Consider the following 19,027-nt stretch of genomic DNA (forward strand, 5'->3'; position numbering starts at 1 on the left):
TGTCAGTTGATCTTAATTTGGTTAATTTTGGCTACTGTTATTATATATTAGTGTTCCAGCTTTTTCTTTTGAACTGCTTATTTAATATCCCTCAGTACCAAGTGCAGTAAAACTTTTTTTAAAAAAATCTGATTTTTATATCAACTTTGTTATTACTGCTCCAATTCATTTAAGGCCTAAATGATTGTTATAAGGTTTTTTTTTAATTAAAAACATAGATGTGTCCATCCAAATTGTATCACAGTAGCTACTATTAATTTTGGAATTTCTAATATGTGGAAGAGTGCAGCATCACAAGTTAATGTATAGAATATGTACTGTATGGCAAAAACAAAATAAACTCTTTTAGAACAAATAGTTTTCCTGTTTGAAGTATCAGAACAGGCTAGTTTGTAGACTGGTATTCCACAATGAATGTTGATGTATTCAACTGGTACATAATAGTCAAATGGCCATATAAAGTATAGCAATTCTGCAACATTTAACCATTGTTATAGTTGAATTTCCCTGATGGCTTCCTTTGCATGTTTTCCTGTCAAGTCCTTTGGTAATGGATTGCATAGATATTTGCACTGAAAACTGGACATTATTGCCATTTCTTGACTTACTCTTTAAGTAAGTATGCTGAAGTATGTCTTCAAAAAAACTTGGATCCAAAAGAGTCAGAGAAATAGTCCAAATGTATATTTTGCAGTAGATGAAGTAATAATGAAAGAGAGTAAAAAATTAGATATGAAAATAGTTTCACAAATAGTATAGAAATATTATATTTTAAGCTAAGTGGGGAAAGACAGAAATTTTAATTAATATGTTGAAATTTAGGTTCTTATTTAAACAAGAAGAAATCTAATATTCATCGATACATGCAGGCTGAAACATATATATATATATATTTATTTATTTGTCAGATTTATATGCCACCCTTCTCCCATAGGACTCGGGGTGGCTCACAATAATGAAACAACCTGACAATAGATAAAAATTAAATAATATTAAAAACCAATTAAAATCCCCAAATCCCCAAGTTACTATCCACTGCAGATCAGGGAAGTTGCTGAAAGAGCCATATCTTTAGGTCGGCGCAGAAAGTGCGGAGGTCGGGGGCCGTCCGGAGCCTGGTGGGCAACCCATTCCAGAGGGTCGTTGCGACCACAGAGAACGCCCTCATCCTGGGGACTGCCAGCCGACACTGTCTGGCCGAGGGGACCTAGAGGAGGGCAGTCCTATTTGAATGCACTGAGCAGTGGGAGGCCGATAGGAGGCGATCCTGCAAATACCCCGGGCCCATGCCATGAAGGGCTTTATAGGTGAGTACCAGCACCTTCGAAGCGGATCCAGAGGACCACCGGCAACCAATGCAGCTCGCGCAATAGTGGTGTTATATGGGAGTAGCTGAACGCACCTGTAACTACTTGCGCGGCCGCATTCTGGACCAGTTGGAGCCTCCGGGTGCACCCCAAGGGCAGCCCCATGTAGAGGGCATAATCCAACCGAGAGATAATGAGAGCATGAGTGACCGTACGGAGGGCATCCCTGTGTAGAAAAGGGTATAACTGGTGCACCAGGCAAACCTGTGCAAATGCCCCCCCGTCATGGTCGTTAGATGGTCCACTAAAGACAGCCATGAATCAAGGAGGACGCCAAGATTACGAACCCTTTCCGAGGGAGCAAGACACTCCCCTTCCATCAACAGTGATGGGGGAGCTAGATCATGGGATGCCGGTATCCACAGCCACTCTGTCTTGGTGGGGTTGAGCCTGAGCCTGTTCCTACCCATCCAGACCCGTACCGCCTCCAGGCACTTAGACATCACAGAAAGGGCATCCCTGGGTTGGTCCGGGGTGGAGATGTAAAGTTGAGTATCATCAGCGTACTGATGATACCGCGCCCTGAAACCACGAATGATCTCACCCAGCGGCTTCATATAGATGTTAAAGAGCAGGGGGGAGAGAACCGACTCCTGCAGTACCCCACAAGTGAGGGGCCTCGGGGAGGAACTCTGACTCCCCGTCCAAACAAACTATGTACGGCCCGAGAGGTAGGAGGAGAACCACTGTAAAACAGTGCCCCACACCCCCAACCCCCCGAGATGTCGCAGTAAGATACCATGGTCGATGGTATCAAAAGCCGTTGAGAGGTCAAATAGCACCAGGATGGAGGAATAACCCCCATCCCGGGCCTGCCAGAGATCATTCACCAGGGCAACCAATGCTGTTTCCGTGCTGTGTCCGCGCCTGAAGCCTGATTGGTATGGGTCGAGATAATCAGTCTCCTCCAGGAATTGCGGAAGCTGGCACGCCACCACAGACTCAACAACCTTCTCTATAAAGTGAAGGTTGGAGACAGGACGAAAGTTGTTCAGGGAGGCCGGATCCAGGGCAGGCTTCTTGAGGAGGGGATGAACCATCGCCTCCTTGAGTAAGGCGGGGAAGACCCCATCTCTCAATGAAGCGTTGATAATCGCCCGGATCCAGTCTCCAGTCACCTCCCTGGTTGCCGCAAAAAGCCAGGAGGGACAAGGGTCCAGTAAACATGTGGAGGCCCCCAGTCTACCCACAATCCTGTCCACTTCCTCCATAGAAACAGGATCAAAGTCAACCTAGCTGTTACCTCCAAGATCTGCTCCCATCCCCTCGTCGGATCCTGCCCAGTCAGAGTCTAACCCCGTCCAAATCTGAGCGATTTTGTCTTGCAGAAATTGCGCAAAATCCTCAGCACTGCCTTGCAAGGGGTCCTCCCTCACTCCCTGATGGAGAAGGGAATGGATCACTCGGAACAAGGCTGCTGGGTGATTTTCTGCAGACGCAATGAGAGCAGCGAAATAGTCACGTTTCGCCGCTTCCATCACCACAAGATAAGACCTAATATGGGTTCTTAACTGTGTTCAGTCAGACTCGGAGCGGGAAGACCTCCAATGGCCCTCTAGGCGTCTCTTCCAACGCTTCATTTCTCTGAGCTCCATGGAAAACCATGGAGCTGCCCGGGATCCCTGTTGGAGGAGAGGCCGCAAGGGAGCGACTCGATCCAGTGCTCCGGTGGCCGCCCGTTCCCAGGCATCCATCAGGGCCTCTGGCGAATTGTGGGATAGGTCAGTGGGAAATGTCCCAAGCTCCGTCAGGAATCTATCAGGGTCCATCAGGCACCTGGGCCGGAACCAACGAGTCGGTTCTACCTTCCAGTGGTGGGGGTTGGCAGAAGGAAAGTCTAGCTGAAGGAGGGAATGGTCAGTCCATGACAGAGGTAGCACAGAAAGGTCACCCCTACCCCGAGCATTTATCCACTGCCCAGAGATGAAAATCAGGTCGAGTGTGTGTCCACCGCTGTGAGTTGGGCCCTGTACAACTTGAGTCAGGTCCATAGCCGTCATGGAGGCCATGAACTCCCGCACCAACTCTGATGTCTCGCCAGCTGACGGGAGATTAAAATCTCCCACAACCATCAGATTGGGGAGCTCAACTGTCAGTTCAGCTAAGACTTCGAGTAGTGCGGGCAGGACTGAAGACACGCAGCTGGGAGACAGGTATGTAATCAACAGAGCCGACTGTACTCCAGGGTCCCATTTCAACAGAAGGGACTCACAGCCGTCAATCTGAGGGACATATCAAGATAAATCACCAACATTTCATTCTTATTCCTATAATGTTGTGTTCCGATGAGCAGGCCCATATTTAAACACTAAGAAGTCTAATATTATACACTTTGCAAGGTAGACCAGGCAGGAAACATGACCAGATGAACCAATTGTACTTGATTGTAAAACTACATTAACAGAATCTTGCAAGTCTGAAGTACAATTCTGTGCCATTTCTTTTACAGCCCAAAAAACTTAGCAGGGTCTCTTCTGAGCTTTTTCCTCCATCTACTATCCACCTATGAGCTATGCCTTTTTTTATTTAACCATTCCCTTATCAGTGTCTTTTTTTCTAGTTGCCTATAGTCTTTCCCACATACTATTACAAATATGCTCTGATATACATAGAGAAGCTAAAATAAGTCAAACAAATATCCTTCTTATTCATAAAATGTTGTGCTAGGATTCATTTGTTTGATGAACCACTGTCTTCTAATGTTTATTAGTAACTACTGGAGTATGGTCCATGTACTGATGGTGATCCACATCATAATAATTGAGTCAGACAGAGATTTATGGGAGAGTACCTTCAATTCAGTCAAGTCCTGACAGTTTTTTTGGAAACGTTTTCAAAAGTGACTTTCTATTGTCTTCTTCCCAGGGCTGAAAGAGAGTGACTTGCCTTGACTTTAACTGGCTTCATGCCTAAACTGGCATGAATCTCCAGCATGGGGGTTTCCTCTGATGTTTGCTTGCTATCGACTGCCATAGTAATGGTGGGGGCATGGCATTTGGGTTTGGGAAGTGAGCTGGTGTGGTGAAGGCCCATGTGAACTAAAAGGGAGGTTTGCACTCAAGAATTTCTGCGCTGCTGAGTGGAGTTGTTTACACCCAGTCAAGGCCAACCGTCCTAGAACTCCAGATGGACGAAATACCTGAAGATAATCTTCACATGACATGCAGGATGTAGATTGGACATTCAGCCTGGGACCCTGGGGGGAGGGATTTGGGGAAACTTTCAACCTGTAACTTTCGCGCCTTTTGATTTAGATCCTGTCTTGCTTTAGCCGCTATTATTTCAAACTCAGTAAAAGTACCTCTTCTCTACTTCAATGGAGTTGGGGGTTTTCTTTCTTGGGTTTTAAATGAAGGCAGGCCTGGGACTAGAATTTATGGCCTCCTGATTTCTAGCTTGGTCCACCAAACTGGCTTTATAACGGTAACGGTAGAAATTGTTTATTCAGTTTATAGAAGACAGCTGCTTCAATGGTTGACATGGTAAGATTATGTAGTGTACTACAGTAGTGGAAATTCCATTCCCAGTTATGGTCATAAACCTGTACCTGTACTGATTTGACAGCAATGTAGGCAAAAGGGATCAAGGGTAAATTTAGTAGGCCTTGTATCTTGGGGAACGAGCTACAAGTCTTATGTCTTTTAATAAAATTTGTTATTTGGTATCAAGTTCAATTAGATTCCTTCTGATTTTTGGCCATGTTACCATTGGGTAACATGGGTCTCCTATGTTTAATTGTTACCAAGAGGTACTTTGTGAGAGGGAACTCTGGTGACTTCAAACCTTTGCTTTTGAAAGAATTGTCTAGCATTAGTAAATATGAAATGAAAGATGATATATGGCAGCTAAAAGCCTAGGATCATTCAGCAAAAGTAAAGGATATGCTTTATTCTGCTTTGGTTAATTTCACCTTGTTTATTGCATGCATTTTAGAGCCCTGAAATGTAAGAAGGTTGTGATGGAACATATATAGAGGTTGCCAACAAAAAAGATAAAGGGCTTGTAGATAATATCCATTGAGTAATGGCTGAACGAGTTGGATATGTTAGCCTAGAGAAGTGGCTATTAAAAGATTATATGACTAGATGAATACCCGTGCTCCACTATGAAACTATGTGATTGGGCTTGATAAATCAACACTTACAGCTTGGAAATTAATGAGTAGTTATGATTGGCCTCTCCTCTCCCCTTCTCTCCCTCAGCCTTGCCATACAGAAGCCTCCTCTACCCTATCTCCTTCTCTCCCTCAGCCTTGCCCCACAGAAGCCTCCCCATCCTATCCCCTTCTTTCCCTCAGCCTTGCCCCATAGAAACGTCTCCTGTCCTATCCCCTTATCTCCCTCATGCTTGCCCCATAGAAGCCTTCCCATCCTTTCCCTTTCTCTCCCTCAGCCTTGACCCACAGAAGCCTTCCCTATCTTATCCAATTCTCTCCCTCAGGCTTGCCCCAATGAAGCCTATCCTATCCTATCCCCCTTCTCTCCCTCAGGCTTGCCCCACAGAAGCCTCCCCTATCCTATCCCCTGCTTGCTGCTGTGAAAGTAAAACTGAAACTCCTCTCCTCTGCTTGTGTTTTGCATTTGGAACGGATTTCTTTTCAGATGGGGAGGGGGAGTAGAACTCCTTAGCATCAGAGCGTGTTAATAATAATATAGGAAATATTAATGTTCTGATGGTTATTTCAAAAAATCCTTTCTTAGTGAGCACCTAGAAGCCAAGAGCATATGTGGCAAATTTCAAGTTTGTAGGCTTTACAGTTCTGGAGATTTTGTGATGATGCATGAGTGGTATTTCACTTTTATATATCTAGTCATTCTAACAACAATGTTATGAAAATATAGGCAGTGCAACAGAGTCTTAGGAAAATTGGAAATAAGTGCTAGGTAGTCAGTATGGCCATTATAGTAGTAAATTTATTGTATTGGCTGGAGTAGATAGCCTTTTTACCTTTTTTACCTTGTTACCAAAGGTTAACACTCTGATATTAACAATATCTAATATATGTCTGTGTATTGAGTGTCTGCTCTGCAACAAACACATATTTGTAGTAATTTTATATTTTTGCACTAATCAGTAACATTGCCTGATCTATATGTCAATGAAGATTCTCAATCATCCAGGTAAAGTTGTCTGAAAGTTGAGTCATGTCAATTGGACTTATTTTCTTGTTGGTTTGAGACATTTCACTGCTTATCCAAGCAGCTTCAGTTGCCATGACTCCACTTTTAAATGATTGCTTGATCTACTTTGGAAATGCAATTTTTAAGTAGCTGGCATTGCATCAGGATGCTTTTTTGAGCAATATTGTAAAGAGTTGTGAGAATTAAACATATTTTCCATTATCTCAGAAACAAGTGTGATACTATGCAATCCTTCTGAGTCAAAATAAACATTCTTTAGTTTTAATGAATCTAAAAATATTTTCAACTAGAAGGAATGGATACTGTCATGCTATATCAGTAACACTGAATCTTTTGGGCATGGAATCTTTTAGTCATAAAATGCCTAACTTGGCTCTTTTGGTGTGTCACACACACACACACGCAAACAAAAGAGAACCAATTCTCTATGTCCCTCTCCATCTACGCCACTCTGAACAATGGCCCTTGGTGTTGTGGCCCACCAGCAGCCTGCACAGATAACGGTTGATCCCAATGACGAGGAGGCTGGTGGGTTGCGCCAGCAGCCTGTGCAGTCGGCGCTCGCGTCGGACAGCGAGGAGGCTGAAGAGGATGTGGTGCCAGAGGCAGAGACTCAGCCAGGGCCTTCAGAACCTCCAGAGGCTCCTTCAAGTGGAGAGAGCGAAGTGGAGGAGCCTCTCCTCAATGCTCGAGCACGCAGGGCTGCCAAAAGGCAGGAGTCTTTCTCTCAGGAGGAGGAGGTCTCCTTGAGAGTAAGGCTTGAGGATAATTGGCCACTCCCTTAGCCTAATTAAGTTGCACGCAGTTAGTAATTTCTTGCTAGAAACAACTTGTAATTATCATCAGAGCATTTTTGGAAAAGTCTTATCATATCTTGTTTTCTGGGCTGGTTGCCAACCTTTGCCGGACTTTGGTTTATTCTTGCTACTTAATAAATTTGATAAGGACCGTTGGTGTGTGTCAATATCCTCGGGAATCCGGAGCTGGGGCAGAACACTTGGTGGCAGTACTGAGACTGGGCCAAATTGAGGCCTGGGCTTCAACTTCACCCCTAGTGTCACCATTGCCGTTCAAGGATGCTTCATTCCCCAAGATGTGTGAGCCTTTGGGAATGTAATGATTTCCCCTGTGGCCCAGTGCTCTCCGAGATCTGCCATATGCTACTTATCTACTCAAGGCTGTTTTGAGTTGCATGAAACCTTCTTTCTTTACAACTATTTAATAATAACTGTAAATGTCATAGTTTAGTTAAGCATCCTAGGGTCTTTCGAACAGAATGGAGAGAAAACTAACTTTAGGTAGGTTGTCTGATGCAACTTTCTCCCCACCAGTCCCTTTTACTAGAAACAGTTTTATTTTACTTTGACTCTTTTTCTTTTGGACAGCTTTGTAGTTTGTTAAATGTTGCTGTTTGGATTATGGATATTCATTCATGTATTTTAATCCTCTAAAATTACAGGAATCTTTCTGGATTTTCCTCCCTAATTTTGTACTGTATCATTATGCTTTCCCTTCTAGTGGAGGCGATAGTGGAGTTTGACTACAAAGCTCAACATGATGATGAGCTGACAATCACTGTCGGTGACATTATCACCAACATCAGAAAAGAAGATGGAGGTTGGTGGGAAGGACAGCTCAAAGGCAGAAGAGGTTTGTTCCCTGACAACTTTGTAAGAGTGAGTACAAAGTGAAAACTGTTAATTGTTTTATGTGATCAACTTACATTATCTTGCTGAGATACAGGTTTGCAATATTAGCAGCCAAACAAGAAAACTTTGTAAGTCAAATTTATCTTCATATTGTTAGCTTTCTGCAATCTTCTGAAAACTGAATTGTTTCAAAAGCCTTATGAAAAAAATGAAATGATACCTGTTCTTTTGGTTATAATTGCTGCTGATGTATTGTTTTTTGTGTATTTTCATAATAACCGTTTATGTTTATTTATTTAGTGTTTCATTTGTATTAATATTGATGTAAAACATTGAGAATCAGGTTCAGTTGTGGCAGTATACAAAAAAGTAAGCAATGACTTTTTATCAAATTGAAGCTTAAAATTTGAGCATAAAAAGATATTTAAAAAAGAACAGAACACAATTACATAGTATAAATACTTTTAACTATTTTATAAAAATCACAATAATATATAGCTCTTATAGGCAGTTTATTTTTAAGATATGCATTTAAAATATTGCATTTAAGACATAATAGAGATTTGTGAAGGCAAAGGGTGCTAAGAATCACCAGGTTAAATCAGTCTGCCTTTGGACTTTGGATATAGGAACAGTCAATATTCAAACAATGAAAACAGACACTCAATTAGATGAACTGCTGATTGAACTCAACAATATGCATTGAGATATCATTGGACTATGTGAAATATAATGAGAAGGCGAAAATTTAGTTGAACTTAATATGACTGGGCATTTACTCTACACTAGAGTACCAAAGATGGATGATGTGGCGGACTTGGTTTTCTCATCAACCAAAAACTGAAAGACTCTATAGTAAAATTTGAAAGTATATTAGACAGAATAGCCCAATTGAACAAACAATACAAGCTTCAAATCACCCAAGCTTATGTGCCAACAATAAGCTATAGTGATGATGAGGTTGAAGAGTTTTCTGATGATGTGACCCACCTTTAAGACAAAGAAAAATGCTGATACAAAATACTAATGGGTGACTTTAATGCAAGAATAGAAAGAACAATACCTGAAGAAAAAGTGACTGGCCCATATGGAAGTGGTGAACAAGATAATAGAGGTAACAGACTAGTAGATTTTGCTGGAGGACAGGAACTTTATATCATGAACTCATTTTACAAGAAAAAAGCTAATGTCCAAAAAATGGACATGGAAGAGTCCATCTGGGTACACAAGCAAAATTGACTGCATCATGTCAAGTGATAAAACCATATTCTGCAATTGTACTGTCATCAATCGTTTTAACATTGGAAATAACCATAGAATGGTACGACCTAAAGTGAAGATAGACTGTCAAAAAAAAGTGTATGAAAATGATAAAGACGTCACAAAAAAACAAAAATAAAGAGTGATAGAGGAGAACAGTGATTTTGAAATCACTCTATCAAATCGATTGCAATTACAGACCAAAATGAACAAATAGTCAAAAACATCTTTGAATCTGCTACATCTATAGCACCGCTGGAAAAACACTTTGTACAATCAAAAATTTCTGATGAAACAATTTAATGAAAAAACGACAGACATAAAGAAGGCTTTTCCATTAAATATGAAGATAGCTCTGGGTGTAGAACAAGACAGGAAATGTTAGAAATAATTGGAAAATTCTATTCAGAGCTATACAACGATCAAGAACACTAAAAAATAACAACACCCACAAAAGAAGAAATGCCAGACATCCTAGTGGAGCAAGTATCAAGAGCCATAAAATCAATGGAAAATGGCAAACATTCAGGAAATTTCATTTCATTTCATTTCATTTTATTAAATTTGTATACCGCCCTACTCCCGAAGGACTCAGGGCGGTGAACAGGCACGAAATAAAACACATAAATACAAAAGTTAAGACATGATTAAAACCCAATTAAATAATTTTTGCCCGAGACAATTTAAATCTCCCAATAATTTAAAATGAATTAAAACTTGAGTTTAAAAATTTAAAAGAAGGGGAAAAAATTAGGCCAGGCTGGCCTGCTGGAATAGGAGTGTCTTCAAAGCACGGCGGAAAGTGCGCAGATCCGGGATCCTCCGTATCTCCGGGGGGAGCTCATTCCAGATAGTAGGTGCCCCCACAGAGAAGGCCCTCCCCCTAGGGGCCGCCAGTCGACATTGTTTGGCTGACGGCACCTGGAGGAGCCCCTCTCTATGAGAGCGTGGTGGCCGGTGGGAGGCTGTTTGTGGTAGTAGGCGGTCCCGTAAGTAGCCAGGTCCTAAGCCATGGAGCACTCTAAAGGTGGTAACCAAAACCTTGAAGCGCACCCGGAAGACCACCGGGAGCCAGTGCAGCTCGCGCAGGAGAGGTGTCACACGGGAGCGCCATGTTGCTCCCATAACCACCCGCACGGCCACACTCTGTGCCAGTTGGAGTCTCTGAGTGCTCCTCAAGGGGAGCCCCATGTAGAGAGCGTTACAATAGTCCAGCCGGGAGGTAACGAGGGCATGAGTGACTGTGTGTAGGGAGTCCCGATCCAGAAAGGGACGCAACTGGCGAATCAGGCGAACCTGATGAAAGATCCTCCTGGTCAAGTGCTCTTCTAAAGACAGCCGTGAGTCCAGGAGGATGCCCAAGTTGTGAGCCCTCTCCGTGGGGGCCAGCAATTCGCCCCCAATAGTCAGCGATGGCGTCAACTGACTATATCGGGACGTCGGAAACCACAGCCACTCGGTCTTGGATGGGTTGAGGCTGAGCCTGTTCCTCCCCATCCAGATCCGCACGGCCTTCAGACACCGAGACATCACTTCAAGGGCATCGTTGGGTGGTCCGGGGTGGAGATGTACAGCTGGGTGTCATCAGCATACTGGTGGTACTTCACCCCGAAGCCACGGATGATCTCACCCAGTGGCTTTACATAAATGTTGAACAAAAGGGGTGAGAGGACCGACCCTTGTGGCACCCCACATATGAGGGGCCTCGAGGTCGACCTCTGCCCCCCTGCCAACACAGACTGCAACCGGCCGGAGAGAAAGGAGGAGAACCACCGTAGTACAGTGCCTCCCACCCCTAACTCTTCCAACCAGTGCAGCATGATACTATGGTCGATGGTATCAAAAGCCGCTGAGAGATCTAATAGGACCAGAACAGAGGAGCAACCCCTGTCCCGAGCCCTCCAGAGATCATCCACCAACGCGACCAATGCCATTTCCGTGCTGTACCCGGGTCTGAAACCCGACTGGGACGGATCCAGATACGTCGTCTCATCCAGGTGCTGGGGAAGCTGTTGCACAACCACACTCTCAACAACCTTCGCCACAAAACGAAGGTTGGAGACCGGACGATAATTAACCAACATTGCCTCGTCCAGGGAAGGCTTCTTGAGGAGAGGCCTCACCACCACCTCTTTCAAGGCGGCGGGGAAGTCACCTTCACCCAATGAAGCATTTATAATCCTCTGGAGCCAGCCTCGCGTCACCTCCCGGGAAGCCAGCACTAACCAGGAAGGACACGGGTCCAATAAACAAGTGGTCGCATTCAGTCTGCCCAGAATCCTGTCCACGTCCTCAGGGGTCACAGGATCAAACTCATCCCAGAAAACATTCTCAAGACCTGCCCCAGTCCCTCCCTCTGAGACTACCCAGTCGGAGTCCAGATCTTCCCGAATCTGAGTGATTTTGTCATACAGATACTGAACAAAATCCTCGGCTCTACCCTCCAAGGGGTCCTCCCGCGCTTCCTGGTGGAGCAGGGAGCGGGTCACCCTAAACAGGGTGGCCGGGCGGTTATCTGATGACGCAATAAGAGCAGCAAAATAACTACATTTCGCTGCTTTTATCGCCACTAGGTAATTCCTAATATGGGATCTTACCAGTGTCCAGTCCGATTCAGAAAGACTGGCCCTCTAACTACTCTCTAGGCGTCTTTTCTGGCGCTTCAACTCCCTCAGCTCCTCAGGGAACCAAGGAGCCAAATGAGATCGGCGCCGGGTCAGAGGCCGCAAAGGCACGACCCGATCCAGAGTTCCAGCGGCCGCCCTATCCCAGGCGGCCACTAGGTCTCCAGTCGAGGTGTGTGCCAGAGCCTCGGAAAATGGCCCAAGCTCCATCTGGAACCTATCAGGTTCCATCAGGTGCCTGGGGCGGAACCATCTTACCGGCTCCGCCTCTCTGCGGCGGGGTGCAGCGGTTCGAAGGTCGAGACGAAGGAGAGAGGATCTGACCATGACAAGGGCTCGGTAACTATATCCCCTATCTCAAGATCACTCAGCCACTGTCCAGAGACAAAAACCAAATCCAGCATGTTTCCCCCCGTGTGGGTAGGGCCATGAATTAACTGGGTCAGGTCCATGGCTGTCATGGAAGCCATGAACTCCCGAGCCACCTCAGACGCCTCACCCACGGACGGCAGGTTGAAATCCCCCATTACCATAAGCCTGGGGGTATCAACCGCCACCGCGGCGATGATGTTGAGTAGCTCGGGCAGGGCTATTGCCACGTGGCAGGGAGCCAGGTACGTGATCAGCAAACCCATCTGAACCCCACGACCCCATTTCACGAGGAGGGACTCCCAGCCGGCCGTCTGAGGAACAGTGGCCTCCCTCGGTCTCAGACCTTCTTTAATAATAACCGCTACTCCCCCGCCCCTGCCCTGTAACCTCGGCCGATGGAATGCGAGGAAACCTGGTGGGCATATCTCAACGAGGGGGACCCCCCCTCCTGGCCCAACCAGGTCTCCGTAATACCCGCCAGGTCCGCTCCCCCCTCACAATAAGATCACAAATGAGGGGGGCTTTATTTACTAAGGACCTGCCATTGCACAGCATCAGCCAAAGGATCAGGTCCTGAGGGTCTGTGCAACCTGGGAAACGGGTGGAGCCTTGGGGGCCGGAGCATGTCACCGCTTGTAAACAGCGGGTACATGCTCCCTTGACTTGATATGGCCCCCTGCTCCCGCCATACCTACCCCTCCCACTCACGGTAATGATATTCAGAACACTATCTGGACAAACTATGACTCCCTCCTTGACCCCGAGATCCCCACCTCCCATGCCGTGCTTCCTTGCCAGGCCCGCCCCTCCCCTTTGTGGGCTATCCCCCATACCCACAACCCGCATTCCAATCAAACCCTCCCCCTCCCTAGAACCCCTTAAAAAATTTACAAAAATTTTTGATATTAAACCCCTCAACCCTCTAGTTTTTACATGCCACCTCTCGGGGTTCCAAAGCCCGTCATCGAGGTGGGCCCTCAATAAAGTGGAGGGCCAAACTTGCGAGAGGGGGGAGTCTCGCAATGGTAGCAGGTCGGCTTTCTTGTACGTCATTGTACGTCCAAGTCCAAGGTGGAAAAGAGGGCCAGTCCAGGGTTCATAGTCCAGAGAGACCCTTCAGGGTACAGATGGATTTCATAGAATTTCATAGAATTTCATAGAGCTGGACTCCACTGTCCTCTCACGACAGGGAGAAGGTCCAATGTCCTTTCCACTCCAACGAGGCAATGATCAAGCCACCCTCTCACGCTGGCTGGTCTCACTGGAGATAGTCATACCAGGGGTGTTATTACAGCTCCTTCGCTGGAGTAGAAATGGATCCCTCAGCTCCCCCATAGTCTCTCTATCCGGCTAAGGCGTAGGTGAAATGAAGAATAAGGGGGAGGTCCCGTGTGATTATTCTGGAAGCAGTCCTGCGGGGGGGGAGGGGGAGAGCAATATCCCCAGAGGAGGATAACAACATCACCTCCTCCGCCATGTAGTTAATCTTGGCCACCATCATGCTGTCATATCTCGGCTACAGTCATCCGCTGCTACTGCCTCGGATCCGCCACCTCCAGTGGCGGGGGGAGGGGGGCCATCATCCAACATCCCAGCCACCCACCTCCTGGCTCCATCGTCTCCGTCACTCCTTCTCCTTCACATGGGAGAGGGAGAGGCCTCCACAACCCGAATGTCAGTGGGAGCAGCCCAATATCAGGGGGAGCAGTTTCAAACAAACTAAACTCCCCAACTGCTGCCATCCTCGCCACCATTCTCCCTCGCACGGCGCTTCCACGCGCCTCTCCAACCACGATGTTCCGGGGTGCGTAAAAGCCCTCCCCAGGCTGGGCAGGAGCTCTTCTCACCGGGGGCTGGGGCCGTAGATGTTTTACTGGCCCTTAAACCCCTCGGTGTGGTCGACTGTCGCCCTCTCCTTCACACGGCGCTTCCACGCGCCTCTCCAAATGCGCCTCTCCAAACGCCGGCTCCCACTCCAGCTGCGATGCTCCGGAGGGTGTAAAAGCCCTCCCCAGGCTGGGCAGGAGCTCTTCTCGCTGGGGCTAGGGTCGTGGATGTCTCTAACGATCCCTAGACCCCTCGGCATGGCCCAAAACCACCCCGTCCCAAACTGACTGTGTTATGATTGTAATGCTGAAAGTTGCTAATCATAGTTTACCCCAGATACTAGCAAAACTATACTGAGATGCCTCAGTGAAGAAAAATACCCAATGCATGGAAAAATGCTTATACAGAAGAAAGGGGCCCAAGAACTATCGCCCAGTAAGTCTTTTTTCAGTCATTTACAAGGTTTTCATCAAGATAATAGCAAAAAGAATATTGAGAACATTAAATTATGCACAGCCAAAGGAGCAGGCAGAGTTCAGAAATGGCTGCAGCACAATGGACCACATCCAGGTTGTTCAGCAAGTCATTGAAAGACACAACTATATGCATTGTTTCTTCAATGCATGTAGAGACAATAAAATCTGAAAAACAAGCAAAATGTTGCTTGTGTCACAAAAAATAAGTACATAAAAATCGATCTAACATTTTCAAGGGCTATATCCTCCTTCATTAGTCTATGTCAAGAGTATTTTTAATACTACCAGGAGCCCTGGTAGCGCAGCAGACTAAAGCACTGTTATTAACATCAGCTGCCTGCAATTACTGCAAGTTCAAATCTCACCAGGCTCAAGGTTGACTTAGCCTTCCATCCTTTCTAAGGTAGGTAAAATGAGGACCCAGATTGTGGGGGCAATAAATTGACTTTGTATAAATATATAAAAGTATGAAGGCTATTGCTTAAGGCATTGTAAGCCGCCCTGAGTCTTCGGAGAAGGGCGACATATAAATCAAATAATAAAAAAAAAAAAGTATTTTTAATGGATTCCATAGGTTTGCCCTTTCACAAAATAGTGGCTATTACTAGAAGCAGACAGCGCCCTGTTTCCTACCATGTATATTGGATTACATAGGTATGTTATATTAAAACCTGATGATCCTAAGAAAATCATAGGGTATTGGTTTTTATTGTAATCAAACATAGCTGTTATTCTGGAAATCTCAAAAAACTGCTAAATTTCAAGTTAATTTTTTGTTGTATGAACATTTCTGATTCTTTCCTCTTGAATAGACTGGTTGAATATGTAGTGAGAATAATGTGGATTTGCTAACGTGTGTTTCAATAATGTATTTTTAAAAGTTTTATTGAAGTTTACTATTCTCTTTTGATTTCATCTTATTTGCCATATTTTCATAGTCTGCAGATTACAATAAGTACAATATACAGGAAATTATTTAAATTCATAACGTTGTTGTCAGCTCTATGATGCTTACTTGCTATCAGCTGCCATAGTAATGGGGTGGGGGGAAGGTTGGCGTTTGGGTGGGGGATGTGATCTGGAGAGAGATTGCCCTGTGTGAACAAGTAGGGAGAATTGCTCCTATATTCTACTGCGCAGCTGTATGGACTTGTTTATGCCCAGTCAAGGTCAACCATCTGAGAATACCAGATGGATGAAAATACCTGAAGATGCCCACCATAACACCAATTGGGATGGGGATTGGACATTTACCCTGGGTCTCTGGGGGAAGGGATTTGGGGGTACTTTTTTTTTTTTGCAAATTTTTTTTATTTTTTAAAACACACAAATAAACATACAATACATCTTTTCGGAACAGAGCATTGATCCGGTCATAAATTTGTTCAATTTTTTGTTCATCTTTAACAAAATTTTATATATTCTATTTTTGCCATAACACTTATCACATATCTCAACTATTACCATCTTATAGAAAGCTAACTCATATTAACTTAATCAAAGCAATTACCCTTCTATTAATCCACCTTAAATCTTGATTCAATCAATACCTCATAATACATTTCACAATTCTTACCCCAGATACTCACTATTAAAAATACAGTTCAAACATGTTTATATTTCTAAACCTTATTTCCATTTCTAGAACTTCCTTACATTTTATTATTACTTCACATAATATTCATTAGGTCTTTATTTAATTATTACTTCATCAAATTCTCCTGTGCACTGCTTGGACAGTCCAAGCATGGGTTAATTTCAGTCTGTTGTGACGTCACTGAGTTGGAATTTCTTTGGCCACGCCTTCCTTCTTCCGGCCGAGCCTTCAGTTTTTTTCAACTCAGTCTGATAGAAAGACTTGTTTTGAGTTGGTTCCTTTAAAATAAAATTCTTTACATTCGGAAAATTGGCTATTTCTAAATTCTTTTCAAATTAATCTAATTAGAGCCTCTTAATTGATCTGGGAGTGGCGAAAATGGAGCGCAGAGAGTGATCAGAGCTGCTGGAGAGCAGCAGGCCTAGAGAAGCACGCTGATCGTTAGGCCAGTAGCCGCCATTTTGTGGGCGATGGCCATTTTGTAGCAGCATACAACGCAGCAAATTTCTGAAGCAATTGAGCAGCTGGGCAGTAATTGGAGCAAGGGATCTTCTCCGGAGGCCTGACCATCACAGAAAATTGTGGCTACGCAAGTAAAAGCTGTTTTTGTCGGTTTATAAAGCGTTTGGAGTGTTTGGAAGCCACATTGCTGAGATCAAGCCCTGCTAAGACCTGAGGTATTTGATCATTGCTGCTGCTGCTTGTACGTACAGGCTAACAAACCATTTTGCTGGTTTGGGCATGATTTGAACTCTGATCTGCGCAGTGAGTAAATCTTTCAGCTTCTATTATCTTTTGGGATTATACAACCTGTTTTCTGGGTTAGATATGGCAAATAGTAGTGATTCTGAGGACTCCCAATATCCCTTCTGATTCTCAGGTGCCTGGCAGGCAGCGTTCTATATCATCAGCCACGTTTATGCCCACAGCAGCGGGCTGCGCCCCCTAGAGGCTACTCAGCAAACCTTGTCCTCAGACTTATGTTATGCCATTGTACAAACCATTACTCAGGGTATTGATCAGGCCCTGGCACAAAGGGGAATTTTGGCTCCTTTACATCCAGAGCCTCTCAGATCAGATCCTTTGCATCAACATTCACATAGGCATAGATTGCAGGGAGGGATCACGCCATGCATCGCCATTTCTTCACAGTGAGGCTTCACTGGAAGGAGAGGAGGAATTAGGTGAATTTGAAATGGCTGGGGATGAAGGGCTTGCTCAGGACAAACCTGCTTACACTCGTTTGTTTTGCCCCTATCTCTTTAAGACACTACTACTCAAAGCAAAAATGACTGCTAATATGGGACAAATGGAAAGATCCACAGATTCTAGTGACTCCCAGGATCTTTGTGCCAGCCTCTTTACAGATCGAGTTACTACTCAAGAAGTCATTCCCTCCCCAAAATTCTCTGTTGATGTAATTCAGAGGCAATGGGCTCAACCTCTTTCAATTCCAGCACCTAGTAGCATGGACAAAAAAGATGTATACTGTAGAGAAGGAACCGGAGGAACTCCTTCAGATTCCCACTGTTGACCCTCCTTTGGCTAATTTGGCTTCAACTGCCATTCTCCCTTCTGATAATGCTGAGGGATTGAAGACTGAGGATAGAAAGGCTGATTTGGCTGCGCGCAAGACCCACCAGTCAGCAGCTTGGGCAGTTAGGACCGCCACAGCAGCTTCATTTATGACTAGAACATTGCTTTTATGGCTAAAACAGATGCAGGCCAGGATCTCACCAGAAGATGTACATCTCCAACAAGACATTAGTAAGCTAATTGCTGCGACTGAGTACACAGCTGATGCTACTATTAATGTGGCGAAATTCGCTTCTAGAGCCCTAGTGTCTAATGTGGCATCCAGACGTTTGTTATGGCTACGCCAGTGGCAAGCAGACACAAGGTCCAAGTGGTGCTTAGCTGCAGCACCCTTTAAGGGAAGCCAGCTGTTTGGAGAAGCTCTGGAATCCATCCTAGTGGAAGGGAAGGATAAGAGGAAGGTCCTCCCTCAGCAGACTAGGAGAACTGACAGACGGCCTACCCCTTATTATTGTGGGCAGTCCTTTCGGAACACTGAGGCAGGATTCCCCGCCTCCCAATATCACAGGCAGTATTTCCCGGGGGGGACAGAGCGCAAGATAGGTCTGGATTTCAAGATAGATCTTGACAATCACAGTCAAGGCGGCCTTACAAGGAGTTCAGGGGGACACCCCTACCGCCGTTCCAAATGATTCTTGGATTCACATCCCAATTGGCAGACTTCAGAGGTTTGCCAACCAATGGAGGGAGACCACCACGGATTCATGAGTATTGCAGACAATAACACTTGGACTGACCTTAGAATTTTGCTCCAGACCCCCTCTTCGTTTTCTTCAGTGCCCTGTTCCCAGGAACCCCAACAAAAAGGCCATGATGGACGCCGAGATTCAGCATCTGCTGGACATCTCAGCCATTGAACCGATACCAATTGGACAGAGGGGTTTGGGATTTTACTCCGTACTCTTTCTAGTTCCCAAGAGCTCGGGAGGCCAAAGGGCAATACTGAATCTCAAAGACCTTAATGTTCACATAAATTACAAGAGATTCAAAATGCAATCTCTTCATTCTGGGAGTCCTCCTGGACACGCAGCTGTCCTTGGAGGAACATCTGACGGCTGTAACCAGGGGGACCTTTTATCAGGTTCGCCTGATCCGCCAGTTGCGGCCCTTTCTTGATC

At 45.1% G+C, this 19,027-nt stretch overlaps 1 protein-coding gene across 11 annotated transcripts in view; it reads left to right on the forward strand.

Moving 5' to 3' along the window:
- SH3KBP1 (SH3 domain containing kinase binding protein 1) overlaps positions 1 to 19,027 on the forward strand; it is a 404,503-nt gene that overhangs the window by 53,346 nt on the left and 332,130 nt on the right. For 8 of the 11 annotated variants that reach the window (XM_034434094.3, XM_034434130.3, XM_034434103.3 and 5 more), the window contains exon 2: positions 8,027 to 8,184. In XM_034434094.3, coding sequence (XP_034289985.1) covers positions 8,027 to 8,184 — 158 coding nt within the window. Of the gene's footprint in view, positions 1 to 8,026; positions 8,185 to 19,027 lie in introns of those variants that run through there. The other 3 variants (XM_034434110.3, XM_087871362.1, XM_034434139.3) reach the window with 2 other exon arrangements.

Source organism: Pantherophis guttatus, chromosome 5 (assembly GCF_059756535.1).
Source record: "Pantherophis guttatus breed Tessera chromosome 5, ASM5975653v1, whole genome shotgun sequence".
NCBI classification, from domain to species: domain Eukaryota; kingdom Metazoa; phylum Chordata; class Lepidosauria; order Squamata; family Colubridae; genus Pantherophis; species Pantherophis guttatus.